At 48.2% G+C, this 26912-nt stretch overlaps 1 protein-coding gene across 8 annotated transcripts in view; it reads left to right on the top strand.

Moving 5' to 3' along the window:
- EP400 (E1A binding protein p400) overlaps positions 1-26912 on the top strand; it is a 601391-nt gene that overhangs the window by 521510 nt on the left and 52969 nt on the right. For all 8 annotated transcript variants that reach the window (XM_069215336.1, XM_069215331.1, XM_069215335.1 and 5 more), the window contains 4 exons: positions 5240-5441; positions 5987-6147; positions 9328-9507; positions 10586-10760. In XM_069215336.1, the coding sequence (XP_069071437.1) occupies positions 5240-5441; positions 5987-6147; positions 9328-9507; positions 10586-10760 (718 nt within the window). The remainder of the gene's footprint in view (positions 1-5239; positions 5442-5986; positions 6148-9327; positions 9508-10585; positions 10761-26912) is intronic.

Here is a 26912-nt window from a genome sequence, read left to right as displayed (position 1 = left end):
GTCCGCAACGTCCATCAGGTCTACCAAGGGAGCAACTCACCCGGGAGAGGATCCCAAGTATCCAGGAGCTCAGCCCCTTAACCCTTCCAGTCTTCGGCACGGAGCCTCCCTACACCATTACATAGGGCACCACTGCCAGTTGCAAGCACCAAGGCTTGTTTGTGTTTGGTCTAAACACCTCCAACGTCTAAACTTACCTGCACGACGTGGGCCATTGACGAAGCCAGGTCCACGTCAGAATTCGTCTTGCTGTGTTTCTTTCCCCTCTTCTGCAGGTACCTCAAAAACCACGAGAAACTCAAACTCGCGACCCGCAGTACAAAATTCCTTTGCACCTGATCTCCCCAGCCCAAGTCCATTGAAACTGACGATGTCTCTGTGGTCCTGAGACCCTCAAGAACCGAGCCCCCTTTAGGTTCTGCCGGACTGGTCCTCCAGTCCCCACTTTCAGCCTCTTTCTTGCAGGCACTTTTCCCATTGTCTTCAACATGTAGCGTTCAAGACTACCACTGCTGAAAGCATCTCTGCACCCTGCACACCAGGGCAGGTAAACCGAACTGTTTGTGCTTTATTGGACCTTGGCCCCTACGTACCTTAAGTCCAGAAGAACAGTCCTGTAAATCGTTGGCAAGTGACCCTATGCAGTGTATGTTTCTCCCATAGAATAACATTACCCCGTTCAAGGCACGTGCCTCCAATATGACAACTGTATTTAATGTATTTTTAAATATTGCTAACTCAAAAAGTACTTACCTGTATCGTGTCTAAACGAATTCAAAAATCTTTTATTTTTCTAAATTGGTCTAGAGTTTGTTCTTGAGTGTGTGTCTCATATTTATTGGCTCTGTGTTTTCAACAGACGCTTAACACTACTCTCTGATAAGCCTAGACTGCTCACCCACACTGCCACAAGAAGAGCGTTTGGGATTATTCATTAAGCCCAGTAAGCCAATAGGGGTCGTTTGAACTATCCGCATGGATTACCCCTACATTGGTACCCTACATAGATAGCCAGCTTCCTACAGCCATCTGCACTGCCATGTTTTGGATGCTCTGCAGCCCGTTCATTCTTGAAGCCAGTGACCCAAATAGATGTCAATACAGTAAACCAGACAAGAGCGTCCACCACCTGAGCATGTTTTTCAGCAGGGGTGATGGGACATTTTTGTTTTAACATGTGCAGGTCTAACGGGTAAGATGACCATGGAGTCAAAGGCAAGTTGATGATCAAACCAAACCCCAAGGTTCTTTACTTGGTCAGCTTGGGAGGAAAAAATAACTAAAGGAAAAGATCTATCTGTATGCGACCAACTGATAAACAACATCTCAGTTTTGTCCCTGTTCACTTTCGGGAAGTTCAGTGGACACCCAGCTATGAATTTCAGTCAGGCAGTGTAGGAGGCTGGACTGGCTTGTAGTGAGTACCAAGGGGTACTTGCACCTTGCACCAGGCCCAGTTATCCCTTATTAGTGTATAGGGTGTCTAGCAGCTTAGGCTGATAGATAATGGTAGCTTAGCAGAGCAGCTTAGGCTGAACTAGGAGACGTGTGAAGCTACTACAGTACCACTTAGTGTCATATGCACAATATCATAAGAAAACACAATACACAGTTATACTAAAAATAAAGGTACTTTATTTTTATGACAATATGCCAAAGTATCTTAGAGTGTACCCTCAGTGAGAGGATAGGAAATATACACAAGATATATATACACAATAGCAAAAATATGCAGTATAGTCTTAGAAAACAGTGCAAACAATGTATAGTTACAATAGGATGCAATGGGGAAACATAGGGATAGGGGCAACACAAACCATATACTCCAAAAGTGGAATGCGAACCACGAATGGACCCCAAACCTATGTGACCTTGTAGAGGGTCGCTGGGACTATTAGAAAATAGTGAGAGTTAGAAAAATAACCCTCCCCAAGACCCTGAAAAGTGAGTGCAAAGTGCACTAAAGTTCCCCTAAGGACAAAGAAGTCGTGTTAGAGGAATAATGCAGGAAAGACACAAACCAGCAATGCAACAACTGTGGATTTCCAATCTAGGGTACCTGTGGAACAAGGGGACCAAGTCCAAAAGTCACAAGCAAGTCAGAGATGGGCAGATGCCCAGGAAATGCCAGCTGCGGGTGCAAAGAAGCTTCGACTGGACAGAAGAAGCTGAGGTTTCTGCAGGAACGAAAAGGGCTAGAGACTTCCCCTTTGGTGGACGGATCCCTCTCGCCGTGGAGAGTCGTGCAGAAGTGTTTTCCCGCCGAAAGGACGCTAACAAGCCTTGCTAGCTGCAAATCGTGCGGTTAGCGTTTTTTGGACGCTGCTGGGGCCCAGGAGGGACCAGGAGGTCGCAAATTGGACCTGAAGAGAGAGGGGACGTCGAGCAAGACAAAGAGCCCTCACTGAAGCAGGTAGCACCCAGAGAAGTGCCAGAAACAGGCACTACGAGGATGCGTGAAACGGTGCTCGCCGAAGTTGCACAAAGGAGTCCCACGTCGCCGGAGACCAACTTAGAAAGTCGTGCAATGCAGGTTAGAGTGCCGTGGACCCAGGCTTGGCTGTGCACAAAGGATTTCCGCCGGAAGTGCACAGGGGCCGGAGTAGCTGCAAAGTCGCGGTTCCCAGCAATGCAGCCCAGCGAGGTGAGGCAAGGACTTACCTCCACCAAACTTGGGCTGAAGAGTCACTGGACTGTGGGGGTCACTTGGACAGAGTCGCTGGATTCGAGGGACCTCGCTCGTCGTGCTGAGAGGAGACCCAAGGGACCGGTAATGCAGCTTTTTGGTGCCTGCGGTTGCAGGGGGAAGATTCCGTCGACCCACGGGAGATTTCTTCGGAGCTTCTGGTGCAGAGAGGAGGCAGGCTACCCCCACAGCATGCACAAGCAGGAAAACAGTCGAGAAGGCGGCAGGATCAGCGTTACAGAGTTGCAGTAGTCGTCTTTGCTACTATGTTGCAGGTTTGCAGGCTTCCAGCGCGGTCAGCAGTCGTTTCCTTATCAGAAGGTGAAGAGAGAGATGCAGAGGAACTCGGATGAGCTCTTGCATTCGTTATCTAAAGTTTCCCCAGAGACAGAGACCCTAAATAGCCAGAAAAGAGGGTTTGGCTACCTAGGAGAGAGGATAGGCTACTAACACCTGAAGGGGCCTATCAGCAGGAGTCTCTGACGTCACCTGGTGGCACTGGCCACTCAGAGCAGTCCAGTGTGCCAGCAGCACCTCTGTTTCCAAGATGGCAGAGGTCTGGAGCACACTGGAGGAGCTCTGGACACCTCCCAGGGGAGGTGCAGGTCAGGGGAGTGGTCACTCCCCTTTCCTTTGTCCAGTTTCGCGCCAGAGCAGGGGCTAAGGGGTCCCTGAACCGGTATAGACTGGCTTATGCAGAATTGGGCACATCTGTGCCCAAGAAAGCATTTCCAGAGGCTGGGGGAGGCTACTCCTCCCCTGCCTTCACACCATTTTCCAAAGGGAGAGGGTGTCACACCCTCTCTCAGAGGAAGTTCTTTGTTCTGCCATCCTGGGCCAGGCCTGGCTGGACCCCAGGAGGGCAGCTGCCTGTCTGAGGGATTGGCAGCAGCAGCAGCTGCAGTGAAACCCCAGGAAGGGCAGTTTGGCAGTACCAGGGTCTGTGCTACAGACCACTGGGATCATGGGATTGTGCCAACTATGCCAGGATGGTATAGAGGGGGCAATTCCATGATCATAGACATGTTACATGCCATATTCGGAGTTACCATGGTGAAGCTACACATAGGTAGTGACCTATATGTAGTGCACGCGTGTAATGGTGTCCCCGCACTCACAAAGTTCAGGGAATTGGCTCTGAACAATGTGGGGGCACTTTGGCTAGTGCCAGGGTGCCCTCACACTAAGTAACTTTGCACCTAACCTTTACCAGGTAAAGGTTAGACATATAGGTGACTTATAAGTTACTTAAGTGCAGTGTAAAATGGCTGTGAAATAACGTGGACGTTATTTCACTCAGGCTGCAGTGGCAGGCCTGTGTAAGAATTGTCAGAGCTCCCTATGGGTGGCAAAAGAAATGCTGCAGCCCATAGGGATCTCCTGGAACCCCAATACCCTGGGTACCTCAGTACCATATACTAGGGAATTATAAGGGTGTTCCAGTAAGCCAATGTAAATTGGTAAAAATGGTCACTAGCCTGTTAGTGACAATTTGAAAGTAATGAGAGAGCATAACCACTGAGGTTCTGGTTAGCAGAGCCTCAGTGAGACAGTTAGGCACCACACAGGGAACATATACATGCACACCTATGAGCACTGGGGCCCTGTGTGACAGGGTCCCAGTGACACATACATATAGGCCACAAACCTATGAGCACTGGGGTCCTGACCAGCAGGATCCCAGTGACACATAACAACCATACTGAAAATATAGTGTTTTCACTATGAGCACTGAGGCCTGGCTATCAGGATCCCAGTGAGACAGTGAAAACAGTGACAAACACCCTGACATACACTCACAAACAGGCCAAAAGTGGGGGTAACAAGGCTAGAAAGAGGCTACCTTCTCACAGGCAGTATGAAAAGGCTGCATCTGCGGCTGAATTTCTTTTGTTGATATAGAGAAGTTGTGTCCCTGGCATACGACAATACTTAAAAGCTAAAGTTTCTGACATTTCTCCCAACGGGTATACATAGATGTTAAGTAGAGTGGGCGAGAGGGTACCACCTTGAGATACCCCACATGAAATCAACCATTTGTTAGAGAGAACGGGTAAGTGACACCACTTTGAAACAAACTTGTAAGGACGATTCAAATCAGCCCCATGTAGGGCTGTTAAAACCAATGTTAGGTATCTTGGAGAATGTCATGACTGACTGCTGAAAACCATGGACAGGTCCGGCAGCAGGATTCCATTATTTTATACAATGGTGTGTTTCTTTGAGTCGGTTTGCCGCCCTAAGTAAAATCTGAGTGTGCTTGTTGGAAAAGTGTCTTAAGAGGCGTTTTGAGGTTGCGTGTAAATTTTGACGTTGACAACAGATCTGCTATTTATTTATTTAGGTTTTTAACTTTGGCTTCATGCAGATTAAATACCATTTGCTGATAATATTGCCACCAGAATTGCACTGAGATGGGCAGAGAAATCGATGTCCCTGAAAAGAATGAGTTGATAAATTTTTTAGCCATTTAGTAGTTCCCATTTCCAAATGGGCAAATCCAATTTCACAATGTATGTTTCTGTAATCAGTAACTTATTGCGACTTTTACAGACTTCTGGAACAGCGGTTGGCCAGGTAATGCATAGCCAACAGCGCACCGTAGCGTCTTCTGCACTTCCTGCTGAAATGGTAACCATCACAACCAATCAAGGTGTGCGCACTGTGACATCTGCTGCGGCCTCAGCCGTCGTGCCTACGAGCCTGACTCCAGTTCAAACCCAGACCAGGACGTTGGTGACGCAGGTCACACCAGGTAACTTTGTGCTGTGTCTCTGCAACTCTCACTGCTCTGTTACTATATGGAACCACCTCATCCTTTTCATGCAGCAGTAGGGTAAAACAAGAACTAAGATTCTGAATCTTATGTGAATTGACTAGAACCAATGACATCACTCACATTGGTATGCATTGATGAAGTTACAAGAGGCTGCTGCACTCTAACCATATTGGACGCTGGTGGCAGTCTGTGCAGTGGTACCTTTTGCTCATCTGTGGTATTGCACATTTCAAAATAGAGTGGTGATGCCTGCCTGTGCTTCACAAGTAGGTGATATTGTGTTGACGCTGCTGAAGCCTACATGGGGTTACCATCATGTGATACAATAAAGAAACCATGAGACAGGCGCCAAAAGGGAGGAGAGTCTGCTTCTCTGTGTCAACAGCTGTTATTTCTGCATTGTGGTGCTGAGGATTCCCTTTATTAAAAGCTGCCTTGGAACTTACTTCCCTTCAATAGCATGTCATTGAGTGTGGGGGAATCTGTAAGTTTAACTTATGACTGAGTATTTCTGTTTGTAGCTACCACGGTTGGAGTGCAGCTCACTGGTAAAACCATTACCCCGGCCCAGTTCCAGCTTCTCCGACAACAACAGGCTACCCAGGTGCAGGTGTCACAGATGCAAGCTCAGGCCCAGGCGCAATCTCCAGGCCAAATCAAGACTGTGGGCAAGATCTCACAGGTAAGCAAGCACTTGCTCCTGTCCAAACGTGGGCCAAATCGAAGCTGACTAACGGAAAGATTTTAGGAAAGTCTTGCTGTGTAGAGATCAACCTTAAGGAAGCATCATAGCGAGTTTGAACCTGTGGATCTTAGTGAGAAAGGCATAAGAAATCAAATCTGATCTTAATATCAGATAGTACAGAGCCTAAGACTAAAATGAAGGGTTCGAAATTCAGGAGCCGTATGGAAGCCTGGCATCTAGATTTTTGTTTCAAAGTTACACAGGTTTCGTTTCTCATTAAAATCAAACTTTCATTGGGAAATCTAGGTTCTGATAAGGTAGTGACGAGAGTGAGTGTATTGGGAGAACACATGTAAAATTGTTATAAAATCCTCTTGTAGGGTGTGCCCAGGTAATTGTGATGTTCATTCGGAAAAAAACAATGAAAGTTATTGTTACTATTTGAGCATTTGTCTGCCATGGCCTTCATTTCTAATTTCTTTGTCAGCTGTAACTCCTCCCTTCCCACCCAACTCAGTTTTTGTTCTCGTATAATAATTATTCAACTTTTCCTTTGCCAAGCCTTTTTAAATTCTTCTATCAGTTTTAAGCCTCTGATAGCTATGCAGGAAAACAAGGTGCTCAGTGCAGTTTTTCCTCTTAAAATGTTACACTGCAGACTTAGATGTGAATGATTTTTTTGGAAATCTTGTATAGTAGGGGCCAAGATGAAGTTAGAAGCATTGTGAGTGAGTGTAGGAAAGTGCCTCTTTTTCACATGGCTATCTCGACTTCTTGTTTGGTACACAATGTGATTTTGACTGAAAGTGCACTGGGGTCCTGCAGTGCCAGATCTCTTTCCCAAAACTGCTCAGTTGTTACCCCAATTGCAAATCCTTTAGCACCCCCTGTAAGTCCCTAGTAAATGGCACCCCTGATACCTTATGGCCTGGGGTACTAAAGAGGGTCCCTTAGGGCTGCAGCACAACTTGTGCCATCCTAACGGACCCTTCACCAAGCACATGACAGGCTGCGTGTCTTGGTGCAGATAAAAGTGAAAACACAACATGGCACTCAGCCTGTGTGCCATGTCCCCTAATACTGTATGTAGTATATATGTCACCCCTCTAGCAGGCCTTACAGCCCTAAGGTAGGGTGCATTATATTATTATGTGAGGGCATGTGTGCAAGAGGAGATATGCCCCTGCTTGGTCTTTGTCGACTCTTAGACATAGTATGGGGACAGTGAAATGATTTAAGTACATGTGTTGGACTCTGGTCAATACGAGTTCCCCAGCTACATGATCGCTTCTCTTGAAGTTAGGGATGTTTGGTATCAAACAGCTTGTATTGATAAACCCCATTGATTCCAATGATGGGTGTATCAATACGTTCACACAGAGGGCACCTTAGAGGTCCCCCCTGAAAACCTACCAGCCTCTGGTGTGCTTGCTGACTAGTTTGAGCCAACCTTCCACCACCACACGAGAGTCTGGCCCCCCCTAGGACGAGCGCCTTTGCTCTCAGGCGGTCAGCTACAAAGCCTGCTCTTGGAGGAGTGTTGCACACCCCCACCCAACAGGATGATCTTTCAATCTACATGCCAATGCAGGGAGGTTCGAAGAAGCCCACTGCCCTTGGTATGTGGATCTGGCTTCCCTCTCAAGGGAGATGCCGACCCCCTGCCCCAGGGCCCATTTGACACCTGGACAGGCGGGAAATTTAATATTCAGAGAGGTGTGTCAAACCCTCGGGTCAGTCCTACCCCTAAGGTGAGCTGCCTGATGTTGATACCACAGTTCAGAATCTTCCTTCTTGGTGTGGGCGGATTTAGGAATTCTGAGACGGGGTTATGCCCACTTCCCACAGGAAGTGGTCATATGGGGGGTGTAGTGACCCCAGGGGTAAGTCGCCCATTGGCTACTACCCTACACTCCCCAAAACGGAGGCCCTGGCACCAGAGAAGCAGATCCCGATTACCTAAGAAGAACAAGGATACTGAAGAGTTGCAGAAGAGAAGAAAAGAAGCAGCTGACTTGGTACCAACCCTGCCGGCCTGTCTACATCCCTCATCAAAAACTGCACCAAAGTCGACTCATTGTGCAGCTGTCCCCCCCAGAAACCCAGGAGGTCTGTCTTCCTTCGAAAGAGACTCAAGACCTCCCGTGAACTGCAGACCTGTTCTCCTCCAAATTCCAAAGAGAAGACTCGGAAGTCTGAGAACCTGCCTAACCTAACACCCAAAGTCACCACTTCACCCGCCGTCTCTGACTCAAGGTGGAGTGGACCAGTGGTGCCAGCAAGGGTCCCCAGCCCTCCAGAGTCCGTGTCCATCATGGTTTCACCCCTCCTGGACTCCCTGACAACGCCTGCATCCTCTGCATGCAGACCCCCTCTACTGCGACCGCTCCGGTAAGGAAAAACAGACACCTGAAAACACCTCTCCACCAGTCACTCCTGGTCCGTGGAGAAGAGGACCAAAGGTGTCCGCCTTTACCCGGGCCTAGTGAGGCCTGAGCCCCGCAATTGATTCAGCCCGACTGGCTTCCTCACCAGAGCCTGCAGCCCTTTTTTGCAGAGACCGATGCCCCATTGAAACGCATTGGGCTCCCAATGCTGTTTTGCACCCTGCACCTGAGTGCCCTCGTGTCGCTGGTGGTGTACTGAGCGTGCTACCTTGGACTTGCCCACCACTCACCTTAACTCCTGGAGATTGGTCTTCTAAGTACTCTACCACATAAACAGCCAGCTTCCTATAATGAGTTTGGATGAGTTAATCAAGAAATGTTCCTTAGATTTAGGTGTTCAGGCTTTGTGCTGTTTGACAAACGTCGGGTTAGAAAGGAGTCAGTGTGTATTACAACCTTTTCTCCTAGAAAACAAGCAGAATCTTAACTATGAAAGCCTCACCTATCCATCCTTTACTTTGTTCAGGGTTTTTCACAACCCATCGGTCAGAAATCTCACTGTCAGAGCTGCCATGATGCCTGAGTCGCTTGTTAATGCACAATGTGTTAAGAGCTTGCAGTATGTAAACCATTGCCCACTATGCTTTTGCTATGTTATTGTAATACTGCTTGTTCGTAATATTTTACAAAAGCATCGCCACATGAAGTCACTATGGCTTTGTTTTCCTGCTTCAAGAATTCCACCTTTGCTCTGATAAGCAAGATGAATGTTATTTTGTTCTCTCTTCAGGAGCAGTTGCTGAAATTACAGAAACAGAAACTTCAGCTTCCCCAGCAACAAACTGTTCAGCAGGGTGCACCAGCACCGCACACAACGCAGGTGCAAGTGCCACAGCAGCAGGCTCAACAGCTCACTACTGGGACCGTCCTTACCGGCACGACTGTAACTAATCTGCAGGTCGCACGCCTGGTGAGTTATCTACAGAATCTGCACCATTAGCACATCTAGAGCATGAAAGATGAGTGACACCAGAGGGCATCTTTGGGCAGAAGGAAAGTGACCATGATCTGCAAGACTAGATGAGCAGCTGCATATACAAACGCAGAGTGATCTCTGCAAGCGGGGCTACAGGCAGATTGAGAGAACACTAATAGACTGTTTTGCATGTCACTGAAGGTCAACAGCAAGTCATCATCTCTAGTGACAAGTGTTACCGCAGACTTAGGAGGGTATTAATAGGGCCATTACTTCAAGTAATAGACTTGTGAATGCATGATCAGGGCATTTCCCGGTTGTACACCAGTGATAGGTATAGAAGCTGAATGTAGACAGCCTAACAAGCTATCTGCTGTTGCAGGTGTGGGGCTGGATGAGGAGCAGCGGACCAGCCTCCAGCGACTGGTCTAGTGGCTAAGTGACAATGGCATTAATTGGCTGGCACCTCTAGTGGAAGGCTCAGCTTCTGGGTGGGGAGGATAGTTTAGCGTGTTACCAGTGGTGATTGAGCAGGATAATAACAGGCCTCAAATCCAGTCATAAGCTGTGAAGCCGAATATTTGTTGTTTAGAGGTGTTTGCAGTGTGGGTCTGTATGAATACACCTGGGCAGGATTTCACCTCAAGTGAACTGGTTGTGTAGTGGAGTGAGCAAGAAATGAACAAGCGTTGCATCCAGTGATAAGCATTGAAGCTGTGCAGACTGACCTAACACACTGTCTGCAGCGGCGGGCAGTGGGGCCGGACGAGTATTAGAACAAATGTTCATCGACAGTCACTCACCTGCTGCGCTTGGATGGGGAGGGTATTTAGATACCTCCACTGCCTGGTGCCAGATGTAGGGGCTGTACGAAAGAGCAAATGGTAAGTCTTAAATAGATGAAACTAGATTGTGGAGAAATGAGAGAAATGAAAATATTTCATTTTTGCAACTAATCCATAAAGTTGTGACTTAAAGATTGGGATGAAAGGAAGTTACTGTAGCACCTGATTTATTTGTCTCCTCGTACTCTCCTTTCTTGTTGGGTTAACCTTCTGTTCCACCTCCTCAGCTCCATGCGCAGGGGCAGATTCAGGCCCAGTCTCCTCAAACGGCCCAGGTTGCGCTGACGAAACCTCCAGTGGTGTCTGTTCCGGCCGCTGTGGTATCCTCTGCTGGCGTTCCAACGCTCCCTGTGACTGTCGCTGGAATTAGTGTTGCCATTGGTCAGCCTCATAAAGCTGCAGGTACTGTCTATATGCTTCTCTCCAGCGCAATATAGCATGACCTTACTCCGCTTACAAGCAGCCAAAAATTGCTTCAGGCTTACATGTGCCAGAAAAGGGGATTGTTGATTATATTTACTGTGTATCTGTCCTCATCTCATATGAGCAGTTCCATCGATCCAGATGCTTAAACTCCCCCCCCCATTTATGGGAGAGTTATGATGCAGAAATCATGAAATACTTCTTCCAGAGATGTTTCACATTCCACAGATTTTTTTTTAAATAGTGTGTTCAGAACAGGGTTTCATTATCCACGCAAGGGAGGTGGCATTGGAGCAGCATATAACCTCATTACTGAAACCTTGAAAAATGGAAACATTCTGAAGGATGGCACCTGTCTTGGTAGCATGCCTCAGAAATACAAAAGGATTGTGAAAATGTTCTTCCTTGAGGAAGGCTGAAAGAGTTATATATTAAACGATGGTTTATGCAACTCTTTATTGTGGTTCTTGCATAACCTGTTAAAGCATACCGTCTGTGAGCATAGAGCACATGCTTTCATATGAGCCATTCAGAAAGACCAAGACACTCCCTTCTGGTGCACATGCCATGTTATATGCTCCCTCAGTGAGCGCGCAGAGTATGTTATAGGCTGTGTGAATGAGTACCGCACACCTTGTACTCGCCTGCAGAGACCCCACAGGGCACATTATGTTTCCTAAGTGAGCAGAGGGTACGTGATACTCTTCTTCATATACCAGTAAGAACGATCTGCTGAGCAGAGGAGGCAGGCTTGTCATGGAGCACCAGGCACAGGACACACTTAGTGAGTACACTCCACATAATCTGCTCCTTTATGGAGAACAAGGCACATAATGCTCTTTTTGATTGATCCCAGAGCACGGATGGCACTTTTTCCCTGGACATCGGATGTTTAATAGGGCTTTTTCTAGCTTCAGTGAAGAGGTAGTAATTCTATTATAGACAATGAGGCATGTATAATGTTGTGTGTGTGTGTGTGTGTAGATATATACATGTTCGGTGGCATGTGTAGCTGCAGATACACATGCTGTGCATAGTCCGCCGTCTGGTGTTGGGTCGGAGTGTTACAAGTTGTTTTTCTTCGAAGAAGTCTTTTCGAGTCACGAGACCGAGGGACTCCTCCTACTTTGGTTCCATTGCGCATGGGCGTCGACTCCATGTTAGATTATTTTTTTTCCACCATCGGTTTCGGACGTGTTCCTTTTCGCTCCGTGTTTCGGGTCGGAAAGTTAGTCAGAATCAACGGAAAATTTGTCGGTATTGTTTCGTTCGGTATCGGGTTAGATTAGAGTCGACACCGAATCCAGAAGAGCTCCGGTAGCCCTTCGGGGTAATTTCGATCCCCCGTCGGGGCCTGGTCGGCCCGACCGCGTGCAACATCAAGACTGATGGAACGGACCCCGTTCCGATTCTGTCCTAAATGCCACAGTATATATCCCTATACAGACCAACATTTGGTCTGTAACTTGTGCCTGTCACCCGAGCACAAAGAAGAGACGTGTGAAGCCTGTTGAGCGTTTCGGTCGAGAAAAACGCTCCAAGACCGAAGAGCCAGAAGGTTACAGATGGCGTCCACGCCGACAGGACAACAAAGGTTCGAGGAAGAGGGAGAAGAAGAAGCACTCTCCATCCACGAATCAGATTTGGAAGAATTTGACGTCGAAGAAACCGTGAGTAAGACGTCGAAACAAACATCACAGGGGAAAACAGACAAAGCCCAGGGGACGCCACTGCCGAAAGGCCATGGCTCAACCCATAAAGTAGGTGACCGTCCATCGGCACCGAAGAAGGGCGAGACGGTGCCGAGATCGTCCGACTCAGGTCGAGACACGGGCACGCAGCAATCTCGGGACCGAGAAGGTGCCGCGGAAAAGGGTCGACACCGAGATAGCGGCACCGAAGCTGCTCGACACAGAGACAGCGGCACCGAAGCTGCTCGGCACAGAGATAGCGGCACCGAAGATGGTCGACACCGAGAGGGTGCGACGCCGAAAAAGAGGAAAATCTCGTCGGAGCCGAAAATAACAAAAGGCACGGTTTCGGTGCCAAAACGCCCAGCAACCGAACCGAAAGCCAGTTCCTACTCAGAGGAACAATCACTGTCTTCCCAACTTCAAAAACACAGGTTTGAGGAGGAATTACAAACAACAGCTGTAGATCACACGCAAAAGCGGATCTTTATACAAAGTGGGACAGGGAAGATCAGCACCCTTCCCCAATCAGAAGAAAAAGGAAACTAGATTTCCAACAACAAGAAACAACACCACAAGCAAAAGTGGTGAAGAAGGTAACTCCACCACCCTCTCCACCACCGGCACCTCCTATATCACCGGCACAGACTCCGTCACAATCACCAGCTCATACCACCATGAGCCAAGATGACCAGGACGCATGGGATCTCTATGACGCCCCAGTATCGGACAATAGCCCTGAGTCGTACCCCACTAAGCCCTCACCACCTGAGGACAGTACAGCGTATGCTCAGGTAGTGGCTAGGGCAGCAGAGTTTCATAACGTATCGCTACATTCAGAGCCTGTCGAGGATGACTTCCTTTTTAACACTCTGTCCTCCACCCATAGCAATTATCAAAGCCTTCCTATGCTCCCTGGAATGCTAAGGCACACTAAACAAATCTTTAAGGAGCCAGTTAAAATCAGAGCAATAACCCCAAGGGTGGAGAAGAAATACAAGGCACCACCCACAGACCCTGCTTTTATTACATCACAACTGACACCAGATTCAGTTGTCGTAGGAGCAGCTCGTAAAAGAGCCAACTCGCAGACATCGGGCGACGCACCACCTCCAGACAAGGAGAGTCGAAAGTTTGATGCAGCCGGGAAAAGGGTTGCAGTACAAGCTGCAAATCAGTGGCGCATCGCCAACTCGCAGGCACTCCTAGCGCGATATGACAGAGCCCATTGGGACGAGATGCAGCATCTCATCGAGCACCTCCCCAAAGAATTCCAAAAACGGGCAAAACAAGTGGTTGAAGAAGGACAGAACATTTCCAACAACCAAATCCATTCTTCTATGGATGCAGCAGATACAGCTGCAAGAACAATAAATACTGCTGTAACAATAAGGAGGCACGCATGGCTGCGCACATCCGGCTTCAAACCCGAGATACAGCAGGCAGTGCTTAATATGCCGTTCAATGAACAACAATTGTTTGGCCCAGAAGTGGACACTGCAATTGAAAAATTAAAGAAAGACACTGATACAGCTAAAGCCATGGGCGCACTCTATTCCCCGCAGGGCAGAGGCACATTTGGCACATTTCGTAAAACCACTTTTAGAGGAGGGTTTCGAGGTCAAGCCACACAAGCCAGCACCTCACAAACAACACTGCCTACCTACCAGGGACAATACCAAAGGGGAGGCTTTTGAGGCCAATACAGAGGGGGCCAATTCCCAAGAAACCGGGGAAAATTTCAAGGTCCGAAAACCCCTCAAAACAAGCAGTGACTCACAGGTCACTCAACCCCTTCACACAACACCAGTGGGGGGAAGACTAAGCCAGTTCTACAAATCTTGGGAGGAAATAACAACAGACACTTGGGTCTTAGCAATTATCCAACATGGTTATTGCATAGAATTTCTCCAACTCCCTCCAAACGTCCCACCGAAAACACACAATATGTCAAAACAGCATTTAGACCTTGTAGGACTAGAAGTTCAGGCATTACTGCAAAAAGACGCAATAGAATTAGTACCAGGTCCACAAAAGAACACAGGAGTTTACTCACTGTACTTTCTAATACCCAAAAAAGACAAAACTCTAAGACCAATATTAGATCTCAGAACAATAAACACCTACATCAAATCAGACCACTTTCACATGGTGACATTACAAGACGTAATCCCACTGCTGAAACAGCAAGACTACATGACAACATTAGATCTAAAGGATGCGTATTTCCATATACCGATACATCCCTCGCACAGGAAATACCTAAGGTTCGTATTCAAAGGAATACACTACCAATTCAAAGTGTTGCCATTCGGAATAACAACAGCGCCAAGAGTCTTTACAAAGTGTCTAGCAGTAGTAGCTGCACACCTCAGAAGGCAGCAAATACACGTGTTCCCGTACCTAGATGATTGGCTAATCAAGACCAACTCGCTAACAAAGTGTTCACACCACACAGATTATGTTATACAAACCCTTTACAAGCTGGGTTTCTCCATCAACTATGCAAAGTCACACCTTGTGCCGTGTCAAACACAGCAATACTTAGGAGCGACAATCGACACAACAAAAGGGATAGCCACTCCAAGTCCACAAAGGGTTCAAAATTTTCACAAGGTGATACAAGCCATGTATCCAAATCAAAAGATACATGCAAAAATGGTATTAAAACTCCTAGGCATGATGTCCTCATGCATAGCCATTGTCCCAAATACAAGATTGCACATGCGGCCCTTACAACAGTGCCTAGCATCACAATGGTCACATGCACAGGGTCAACTTCTAGATCTGGTGTTGATAGACCGCCAAACATACATCTCGCTTCTATGGTGGAACAGTACAAATTTAAACAAAGGGCGGCCTTTCCAAGACCCAGTGCCACAATACGTGATAACAACAGATTCTTCCATGACAGGGTGGGGAGCACACCTCAATCAACACAGCATCCAAGGACAATGGGACGTACATCAAAAAAGTTTCATATAAATCACCTAGAACTGTTAGCAGTATTTCTAGCATTGAAAGCATTCCAACCCATGATATCCCACAAATACATTCTTGTCAAAACAGACAACATGACGACAATGTATTATTTAAACAAACAGGGGGGGACACACTCGACACAGTTGTGTCTCCTAACACAAAAAATATGGCATTGGGCAATTCACAACCACATTCGACTAGTAGCACAATTTATTCCAGGGATCCAGAACCAGCTAGCAGACAATCTCTCTCTGGATCACCAACAGGTCCACGAATGGGAAATTCACCCCCAAATCCTGAACAATTACTTCCAAATTTGGGGAACACCTCAAATAGATCTATTTGCAACAAAAGAAAACACAAAAGGCCAAAACTTCGCATCTAGGTACCCACACCGGCAATCCCAAGGCAATGCTCTATGGATGAATTGGTCAGGGATATTTGCGTACGCTTTTCCCCCTCTCCCTCTCCTTCCATATCTGGTAAACAGATTGAGTCAAAACAAACTCAAACTCATACTGATAGCACCAACATGGGCAAGACAACCTTGGTATACCACACTACTAGACCTGTCAGTAGTACCTCATGTCAAACTACCCAACAGGCCAGATCTGTTAACACAACACAAACAACAGATCAGGCATCCAAACCCTGCATCGCTGAATCTAGCAATTTGGCTCCTGAAATCCTAGAATTTGGACACTTGAACCTCACACAAGAATGTATGGAGGTCATAAAACAAGCTAGAAGGCCATCCACTAGACACTGCTATGCAAGTAAATGGAAAAGATTTGTTTGTTACTGCCATAATAATCAAGTCCAACCATTGCATGCATCTCCAAAAGATGTAGTAGCATATTTACTACATCTACAAAAAGCAAATCTAGCTTTTAATTCCATAAAAATACATCTCGCAGCAATATCTGCTTACCTGCAGATTACTCATTAAACTTCCCTATTCAGAATACCGGTCATTAAAGCGTTTATGGAGGGCCTAAAGAGAATAATACCACTGTAAGGAAATGCCTCCTTGGCATGGTTGCCCCCTGACTTTTTGCCTTTGCTGATGCTATGTTTACAATTGAAAGTGTGCTGAGGCCTGCTAACCAGGCCCCAGCACCAGTGTTCTTTCCCTAACCTGTACTTTTGTATCCACAATTGGCAGACCCTGGCATCCAGATAAGTCCCTTGTAACTGGTACTTCTAGTACCAAGGGCCCTGATGCCAAGGAAGGTCTCTAAGGGCTGCAGCATGTCTTATGCCACCCTGGAGACCTCTCACTCAGCACAGACACACTGCTTGCCAGCTTGGGTGTGCTAGTGAGGACAAAACGAGTAAGTCGACATGGCACTCCCCTCAGGGTGCCATGCCAGCCTCTCACTGCCTATGCAGTATAGGTAAGACACCCCTCTAGCAGGCCTTACAGCCCTAAGGCAGGGTGCACTATACCATAGGTGAGGGTACCAGTGCATGAGCATGGTACCCCTACAGTGTCTAAACAAAACCTTAGACATTGTAAGTGCAGGGTAGCCATAAGAGTATATGGTCTGGGAGTTTGTCAAACACGAACTCCACAGCACCATAATGGCTACACTGAAAACTGGGAAGTTTGGTATCAAACTTCTCAGCACAATAAATGCACACTGATGCCAGTGTACATTTTATTGCAAAATACACCCCAGAGGGCACCTTAGAGGTGCCCCCTGAAACTTAACCGACTGTCTGTGTAGGCTGACTAGTTCCAGCAGCCTGCCACACTAGAGACATGTTGCTGGCCCCATGGGGAGAGTGCCTTTGTCACTCTGAGGCCAGTAACAAAGCCTGCACTGGGTGGAGATGCTAACACCTCCCCCAGGCAGGAGCTGTGACACCTGGCGGTGAGCCTCAAAGGCTCACCCCTTTGTCACAGCCCAGCAGGGCACTCCAGCTTGCTGGAGTTGCCCGCCCCCTCCGGCCACGGCCCCCACTTTTGGCGGCAAGGCTGGAGGGAACAAAGAAAGAAACAAGGAGGAGTCACTGGCCAGTCAGGACAGCCCCTAAGGTGTCCTGAGCTGAGGTGACTCTGACTTTTAGAAATCCTCCATCTTGCAGATGGAGGATTCCCCCAATAGGATTAGGGATGTGACCCCCTCCCCTTGGGAGGAGGCACAAAGAGGGTGTACTCACCCTCAGGGCTAGTAGCCATTGGCTACTAACCCCCCAGACCTAAACACGCCCTTAAATTTAGTATTTAAGGGCTCGCCTGAACCTAAGAATTTAGATTCCTGCAACAACAAGAAGAAGGACTGCCTAGCTGAAAACCCCTGCAGAGGAAGACCAGAAGACAACAACTGCCTTGGCTCCAGAAACTCTCCGGCCTGTCTCCTGCCTTCCAAAGAACTCTGCTCCAGCGACGCCTTCCAAAGGGACCAGCGACCTCTGAATCCTCTGAGGACTGCCCTGCTTCGACGACGACAAGAAACTCCCGAGGACAGCGGACCTGCTCCAAAAAGACTGCAACTTTATCCAAAGGAACAGCTTTAAAGAACCCTGCAATCTCCCCGCAAAAAGCGTGAGACTTGCAACACTGCACCCGGCGACCCCGACTCGGCTGGTGGAGGACCAACACCTCAGGGAGGACCCCCGGACTACTCTACGACTGTGAGTACCAAAACCTGTCCCCCCTGAGCCCCCACAGCGCCGCCTGCAGAGGGAATCCCGAGGCTTCCCCTGACCGCGACTCTCTGAAACCTAAGTCCCGACGCCTGGAAAAGACCCTGCACCCGCAGCCCCCAGGACCTGAAGGACCGGACTTTCACTGCAGAAGTGACCCCCAGGAGTCCCTCTCCCTTGCCCAAGTGGAGGTTTCCCCGAGGAAGCCCCCCCTTGCCTGCCTGCAGCGCTGAAGAGATCCCTTGATCTCTCATTGACTTCCATTGCGAACCCGACGCTTGTTCTAACACTGCACCCGGCCGCCCCCGCGCCGCTGAGGGTGAAATTTCTGTGTGGGCTTGTGTCCCCCCCGGTGCCCTACAAAACCCCCCTGGTCTGCCCTCCGAAGACGCGGGTACTTACCTGCTGGCAGACTGGAACCGGGGCACCCCCTTCTCTCCATTGAAGCCTATGCGTTTTGGGCACCACTTTGAACTCTGCACCTGACCGGCCGTGAGCTGCTGGTGTGGTAACTTTGGGGTTGCTCTGAACCCCCAACGGTGGGCTACCTTGGACCAAGAACTGAACCCTGTAAGTGTCTTACTTACCTGGTAAAACTAACAAAAACTTACCTCCCCCAGGAACTGTGAAAATTGCACTAAGTGTCCACTTTTAAAGTAGCTATTTGTGAATAACTTGAAAAGTATACATGCAATTGAAATGATTCAAAGTTCCTAATGTACTTACCTGCAATACCTTTCAAACAAGATATTACATGTTAAATTTGAACCTGTGGTTCTTAAAATAAACTAAGAAAATATATTTTTCTATAACAAAACCTATTGGCTGGATTTGTCTCTGAGTGTGTGTACCTCATTTATTGTCTATGTGTATGTACAACAAATGCTTAACACTACTCCTTGGATAAGCCTACTGCTCGACCACACTACCACAAAATAGAGCATTAGTATTATCTCTTTTTACCACTATTTTACCTCTAAGGGGAACCCTTGGACTCTGTGCATGCTATTCCTTACTTTGAAATAGCACATACAGAGCCAACTTCCTACATTGGTGGATCAGCGGTGGGGTACAAGACTTTGCATTTGCTGGACTACTCAGCCAATACCTGATCACACGACAAATTCCAAAATTGTCATTAGAAATTGATTTTTGCAATTTGAAAAGTTTTCTAAATTCTTAAAAGACCTGCTAGGGCCTTGTGTTAGATCCTGTTTAGCATTTCTTTTAGAGTTTAAAAGTTTGTAAAAGTTTGAATTAGATTCTAGAACCAGTTTTAGATTCTTAAAAAGTATTCCAACTTTTAGAAGCAAAATGTCTAGCACAGATGTGGCTGTGGTGGAACTCGACACCACACCTTACCTCCATCTACAGATGAGAGAGCTAAGGTCACTCTGTAAACTAAAGAAAATAACCATAGGCCCCAAACCTACCAAAATACAGCTCCAGGAGCTTTTGGCAGAGTTTGAAAAGGCCAACCCCTCTGAGGGTGGCAACTCAGAGGAAGAGGATAGTGAATTGGAGGAAGATTCCCCCCTACCAGTCCTATCTAGGGAGGACAGGGCCTCTCAAGCCCTGACTCCAAAAATACTAGTCAGAGATACTGGCTCCCTCACAGGAGGGACCAGCAACTCTGAAATCACTGAGGATAACCCCAGTGAAGAGGACATCCAGTTAGCCAGGATGGCCAAAAGATTGGCTTTGGAAAGACAGATCCTAGCCATAGAGAGGGAAAGACAAGAGATGGGCCTAGGACCCATCAATGGTGGCAGCAACATAAATAGGGTCAGAGATTCTCCTGACATGTTGAAAATCCCTAAAGGGATTGTAACTAAATATGAAGATGGTGATGACATCACCAAATGGTTCACAGCTTTTGAGAGGGCTTGTGTAACCAGAAAAGTGAACAGATCTCACTGGGGTGCTCTCCTTTGGGAAATGTTCACAGGAAAGTGTAGGGATAGACTCCTCACACTCTCTGGAAAAGATGCAGAATCTTATGACCTCATGAAGGGTACCCTGATTGAGGGCTTTGGATTCTCCACTGAGGAGTATAGGATTAGATTCAGGGGGGCTCAAAAATCCTCGAGCCAGACCTGGGTTGACTTTGTAGACTACTCAGTAAAAACACTAGATGGTTGGATTCAAGGCAGTGGTGTAAGTAATTATGATGGGCTGTACAATTTATTTGTGAAAGAACACCTGTTAAGTAATTGTTTCAATGATAAACTGCATCAGCATCTGGTAGACCTAGGACCAATTTCTCCCCAAGAATTGGGAAAGAAGGCGGACCATTGGGTCAAGACAAGGGTGTCCAAAACTTCCACAGGGGGTGACCAAAAGAAAGGGGTCACAAAACCTCCCCAGGGGAAAGGTGGTGAGACAGCCAAAACTAAAAATAGTAAAGAGTCTTCTACAGGCCCCCAAAAACCTGCACAGGAGGGTGGGCCCAGAGCCTCTTCACAAAACAATCCTGGGTACAAGGGTAAAAACTTTGATCCCAAAAAGGCGTGGTGTCGAAACTGTAGTCAGTCTGGACACCAAACTGGAGACAAGGCCTGTCCCAAGAAAAGTTCCACTCCAAACTCCAATCCAGGTAACACTGGAATGGCTAGTCTCCAAGTGGGATCAACAGTGTGCCCAGAGCAAATCAGGGTCCACACTGAAGCTACTCTAGTCTCTGTGGGTGGGGTGGATTTAGCCACACTAGCTGCCTGGCCGCCTAACATGCAAAAATACAGGCAGCAGCTCTTTATTAATGGGACAAGTGTAGGGGGCCTGAGGGATACAGGTGCCAGTGTCACCATGGTGACAGAGAAACTGGTTTCCCCTGGCCAATACCTGACTGGAAAAACTTATACAGTCACCAATGCTGACAATCAAACTAAAGCACATCCCATGGCAATGGTAACTTTAGAATGGGGAGGGGTCAATGGCCTGAAACAGGTGGTGGTCTCCTCAAACATCCCAGTAGACTGTCTGCTTGGAAATGACCTGGAGTCCTCAGCATGGGCTGAGGTAGAACTAAAAACCCATGCAGCCATGCTGGGTATCCCTGAACTGGTGTGTGTAAAAACAAGAGCACAATGCAAGGCACAGGGTGAAAAAGTAGAGCTGGAGTCTGGAAAAATGACCCAGCCTACCAAGAGAAAAGGAAAGTCAGTTGGGAAACCAACTGCAACACAGTCAGAAAAAGAGAACCTCTCTTCTCAGGAAGAAGTTCTGCCCTCTGAGGGAACTGAGCCTTTGGAGCTTGAACCTTATCAGGTTGAGCTCTTAGGCCCAGGGGGACCCTCAAGGGAGGAGCTGTGTAAGGGACAAGAAACCTGTCCCTCTCTTGAAGGCCTTAGGCAGCAAGCTGCAGAAGAGTCCAAGGGCAAGAAAAATGGAACACATAGGGTCTATTGGGAAGATGGACTCCTGTACACTGAGGCCAGAGACCCCAAACCTGGTGCCACTAGGAGAGTGGTAGTGCCTCAGTCGTTCAGAGAGTTTATTCTGACCTTGGCCCATGATATTCCCCTTGCTGGGCATTTGGGACAAACCAAGACGTGGGAGAGGTTAGTCAACCACTTCTACTGGCCCAATATGTCCCAGAAGGTTAAGGAGTTTTGCCTCTCCTGCCCCACCTGTCAATCCAGTGGTAAGACAGGTGGGCACCCAAAGGCCCCCCTCATTCCACTTCCAGTGGTGGGGGTCCCCTTTGAAAGAGTGGGTGTGGACATAGTTGGTCCACTGGAACCTCCCACAGCCTCAGGAAATATGTACATCCTAGTAGTAGTGGATCATGCTACTAGTATCCTGAAGCTATTCCCCTTAGGTCGACTACTGCCCCTGCAGTAGCCAAGGCCCTCATTGGTATCTTTACCAGAGTGGGTTTCCCTAAGGAGGTGGTGTCTGACAGAGGTACCAACTTCATGTCAGCATACCTAAAACACATGTGGAATGAGTGTGGAGTGACTTACAAATTCACTACACCATACCATCCACAAACTAATGGCTTAGTTGAGAGATTCAACAAGACATTAAAAGGCATGATCATGGGGCTCCCAGAAAAACTCAAAGGGAGATGGGATGTCCTCTTACCATGTCTGCTTTTTGCTTACAGAGAGGTGCCACAGAAGGGAGTAGGATTCTCACCCTTTGAACTTCTGTTTGGTCACCCTGTAAGGGGACCACTTGCTCTTGTTAAAGAAGGCTGGGAGAGACCTCTTCATGAGCCTAAACAAGACATAGTGGACTATGTACTTGGCCTTCGCTCTAGAATGGCAGAGTACATGGAAAAGGCAACCAAAAACCTTGAGGCCAGCCAACAGCTCCAGAAGTTTTGGTATGACCAAAAGGCTGCACTGGTTGAGTTCCAACCAGGGCAGAAAGTCTGGGTTCTGGAGCCTGTGGCTCCCAGGGCACTCCAGGACAAATGGAGTGGCCCTTACCCAGTGCTAGAAAGGAAGAGTCAGGTCACCTACCTGGTGGACCTGGGCACAAGCAGGAGCCCCAAGAGGGTGATCCATGTGAACCGCCTTAAGCTCTTCCATGACAGGGCTGATGTGAATCTGTTGATGGTAACAGATGAGGATCAGGAGGCAGAGAGTGAACCTCTCCCCGATCTTCTGTCATCAGACCCAAAAGATGGCTCAGTAGATGGGGTGATCTACTCAGACACCCTCTCTGGCCAACAGCAAGCTGATTGTAGGAGAGTCCTACAACAGTTTCCTGAACTCTTCTCCTTAACCCCTGGTCAGACACACCTGTGTACCCATGATGTGGACGCAGGAGACAGCATGCCTGTCAATAACAAAATCTTTAGACAGTCTGACCATGTTAAGGAAAGCATCAAGGTGGAAGTCCACAAGATGCTAGAATTGGGAGTAATTGAGCGCTCTGACAGCCCCTGGGCTAGCCCAGTGGTCTTAGTCCCCAAACCTCACACCAAAGATGGAAAGAAAGAGATGAGGTTTTGTGTGGATTACAGAGGGCTCAATTCTGTCACCAAGACAGATGCTCATCCAATTCCTAGAGCTGATGAGCTCATAGATAAATTAGGTGCTGCCAAATTCTTAAGTACCTTTGACTTGACAGCAGGGTACTGGCAAATAAAAATGGCACCTGGAGCAAAAGAGAAAACAGCATTCTCCACACCTGATGGGCATTATCAGTTTACTGTTATGCCCTTTGGTTTAAAGAATGCCCCTGCCACCTTCCAAAGGTTGGTGAATCAAGTCCTTGCTGGCTTGGAGTCCTTTAGCACAGCTTATCTTGATGATATTGCTGTCTTTAGCTCCACCTGGCAGGATCACCTGGTCCACCTGAAGAAGGTTTTGAAGGCTCTGCAATCTGCAGGCCTCTCTATCAAGGCATCCAAATGCCAGATAGGGCAGGGAACTGTGGTTTACTTGGGCCACCTTGTAGGTGGAGGCCAAGTTCAGCCACTCCAACCCAAGATCCAGACTATTCTGGACTGGGTAGCTCCAAAAACCCAGACTCAAGTCAGGGCATTCCTTGGCTTGACTGGGTATTACAGGAGGTTTGTGAAGGGATATGGATCCATTGTGACAGCCCTCACTGAACTCACCTCCAAGAAAATGCCCAAGAAAGTGAACTGGACTGTGGAATGCCAACAGGCCTTTGACACCCTGAAACAAACAATGTGCTCAGCACCAGTTCTAAAAGCTCCAGATTATTCTAAGCAGTTCATTGTGCAGACAGATGCCTCTGAACATGGGATAGGGGCAGTTTTGTCCCAAACAAATGATGATGGCCTTGACCAGCCTGTTGCTTTCATTAGCAGGAGGTTACTCCCCAGGGAGCAGCGTTGGAGTGCCATTGAGAGGGAGGCCTTTGCTGTGGTTTGGTCCCTGAAGAAGCTGAGACCATACCTCTTTGGGACTCACTTCCTAGTTCAAACTGACCACAGACCTCTCAAATGGCTGATGCAAATGAAAGGTGAAAATCCTAAACTGTTGAGGTGGTCCATCTCCCTACAGGGAATGGACTTTATAGTGGAACACAGACCTGGGACTGCCCATGCCAATGCAGATGGCCTTTCCAGGTTCTTCCACTTAGAAAATGAAGACTCTCTTGGGAAAGGTTAGTCTCATCCTCTTTCGTTTGGGGGGGGGTTGTGTAAGGAAATGCCTCCTTGGCATGGTTGCCCCCTGACTTTTTGCCTTTGCTGATGCTATGTTTACAATTGAAAGTGTGCTGAGGCCTGCTAACCAGGCCCCAGCACCAGTGTTCTTTCCCTGACCTGTACTTTTGTATCCACAATTGGCAGACCCTGGCATCCAGATAAGTCCCTTGTAACTGGTACTTCTAGTACCAAGGGCCCTGATGCCAAGGAAGGTCTCTAAGGGCTGCAGCATGTCTTATGCCACCCTGGAGACCTCTCACTCAGCACAGACACACTGCTTGCCAGCTTGGGTGTGCTAGTGAGGACAAAACGAGTAAGTCGACATGGCACTCCCCTCAGGGTGCCATGCCAGCCTCTCACTGCCTATGCAGTATAGGTAAGACACCCCTCTAGCAGGCCTTACAGCCCTAAGGCAGGGTGCACTATACCATAGGTGAGGGTACCAGTGCATGAGCATGGTACCCCTACAGTGTCTAAACAAAACCTTAGACATTGTAAGTGCAGGGTAGCCATAAGAGTATATGGTCTGGGAGTTTGTCAAACACGAACTCCACAGCACCATAATGGCTACACTGAAAACTGGGAAGTTTGGTATCAAACTTCTCAGCACAATAAATGCACACTGATGCCAGTGTACATTTTATTGCAAAATACACCCCAGAGGGCACCTTAGAGGTGCCCCTGAAACTTAACCGACTGTCTGTGTAGGCTGACTAGTTCCAGCAGCCTGCCACACTAGAGACATGTTGCTGGCCCCATGGGGAGAGTGCCTTTGTCACTCTGAGGCCAGTAACAAAGCCTGCACTGGGTGGAGATGCTAACACCTCCCCCAGGCAGGAGCTGTGACACCTGGCGGTGAGCCTCAAAGGCTCACCCCTTTGTCACAGCCCAGCAGGGCACTCCAGCTTGCTGGAGTTGCCCGCCCCCTCCGGCCACGGCCCCCACTTTTGGCGGCAAGGCTGGAGGGAACAAAGAAAGAAACAAGGAGGAGTCACTGGCCAGTCAGGACAGCCCCTAAGGTGTCCTGAGCTGAGGTGACTCTGACTTTTAGAAATCCTCCATCTTGCAGATGGAGGATTCCCCCAATAGGATTAGGGATGTGACCCCCTCCCCTTGGGAGGAGGCACAAAGAGGGTGTACTCACCCTCAGGGCTAGTAGCCATTGGCTACTAACCCCCCAGACCTAAACACGCCCTTAAATTTAGTATTTAAGGGCTCCCCTGAACCTAAGAATTTAGATTCCTGCAACAACAAGAAGAAGGACTGCCTAGCTGAAAACCCCTGCAGAGGAAGACCAGAAGACAACAACTGCCTTGGCTCCAGAAACTCTCCGGCCTGTCTCCTGCCTTCCAAAGAACTCTGCTCCAGCGACGCCTTCCAAAGGGACCAGCGACCTCTGAATCCTCTGAGGACTGCCATGCTTCGACGACGACAAGAAACTCCCGAGGACAGCGGACCTGCTCCAAAAAGACTGCTACTTTATCCAAAGGAACAGCTTTAAAGAACCCTGCAATCTCCCCGCAAGAAGCGTGAGACTTGCAACACTGCACCCGGCGACCCTGACTCGGCTGGTGGAGGACCAACACCTCAGGGAGGACCCCCGGACTACTCTACGACTGTGAGTACCAAAACCTGTCCCCCCTGAGCCCCCACAGCGCCGCCTGCAGAGGGAATCCCGAGGCTTCCCCTGACCGCGACTCTCTGAACCCTAAGTCCCGACGCCTGGAAAAGACCCTGCACCCGCAGCCCCCAGGACCTGAAGGACCGGACTTTCACTGCAGAAGTGACCCCCAGGAGTCCCTCTCCCTTGCCCAAGTGGAGGTTTCCCCGAGGAAGCCCCCCCTTGCCTGCCTGCAGCGCTGAAGAGATCCCTTGATCTCTCATTGACTTCCATTGCGAACCCGACGCTTGTTCTAACACTGCACCCGGCCGCCCCCGCGCCGCTGAGGGTGAAATTTCTGTGTGGGCTTGTGTCCCCCCCGGTGCCCTACAAAACCCCCCTGGTCTGCCCTCCGAAGACGCGGGTACTTACCTGCTGGCAGACTGGAACCGGGGCACCCCCTTCTCTCCATTGAAGCCTATGCGTTTTGGGCACCACTTTGAACTCTGCACCTGACCGGCCCTGAGCTGCTGGTGTGGTAACTTTGGGGTTGCTCTGAACCCCCAACGGTGGGCTACCTTGGACTAAGAACTGAACCCTGTAAGTGTCTTACTTACCTGGTAAAACTAACAAAAACTTACCTCCCCCAGGAACTGTGAAAATTGCACTAAGTGTCCACTTTTAAAGTAGCTATTTGTGAATAACTTGAAAAGTATACATGCAATTGAAATGATTCAAAGTTCCTAATGTACTTACCTGCAATACCTTTCAAACAAGATATTACATGTTAAATTTGAACCTGTGGTTCTTAAAATAAACTAAGAAAATATATTTTTCTATAACAAAACCTATTGGCTGGATTTGTCTCTGAGTGAGTGTACCTCATTTATTGTCTATGTGTATGTACAACAAATGCTTAACACTACTCCTTGGATAAGCCTACTGCTCGACCACACTACCACAAAATAGAGAATTAGTATTATCTCTTTTTACCACTATTTTACCTCTAAGGGGAACCCTTGGACTCTGTGCATGCTATTCCTTACTTTGAAATAGCACATACAGAGCCAACT

The sequence above is a fragment of the Pleurodeles waltl genome, chromosome 11 (assembly GCF_031143425.1).
Source record: "Pleurodeles waltl isolate 20211129_DDA chromosome 11, aPleWal1.hap1.20221129, whole genome shotgun sequence".
NCBI lineage: Eukaryota > Metazoa > Chordata > Amphibia > Caudata > Salamandridae > Pleurodeles > Pleurodeles waltl.
Note: the sequence above shows the minus strand (reverse complement) of the source record. Positions and strands in the feature narration are given on the sequence as shown.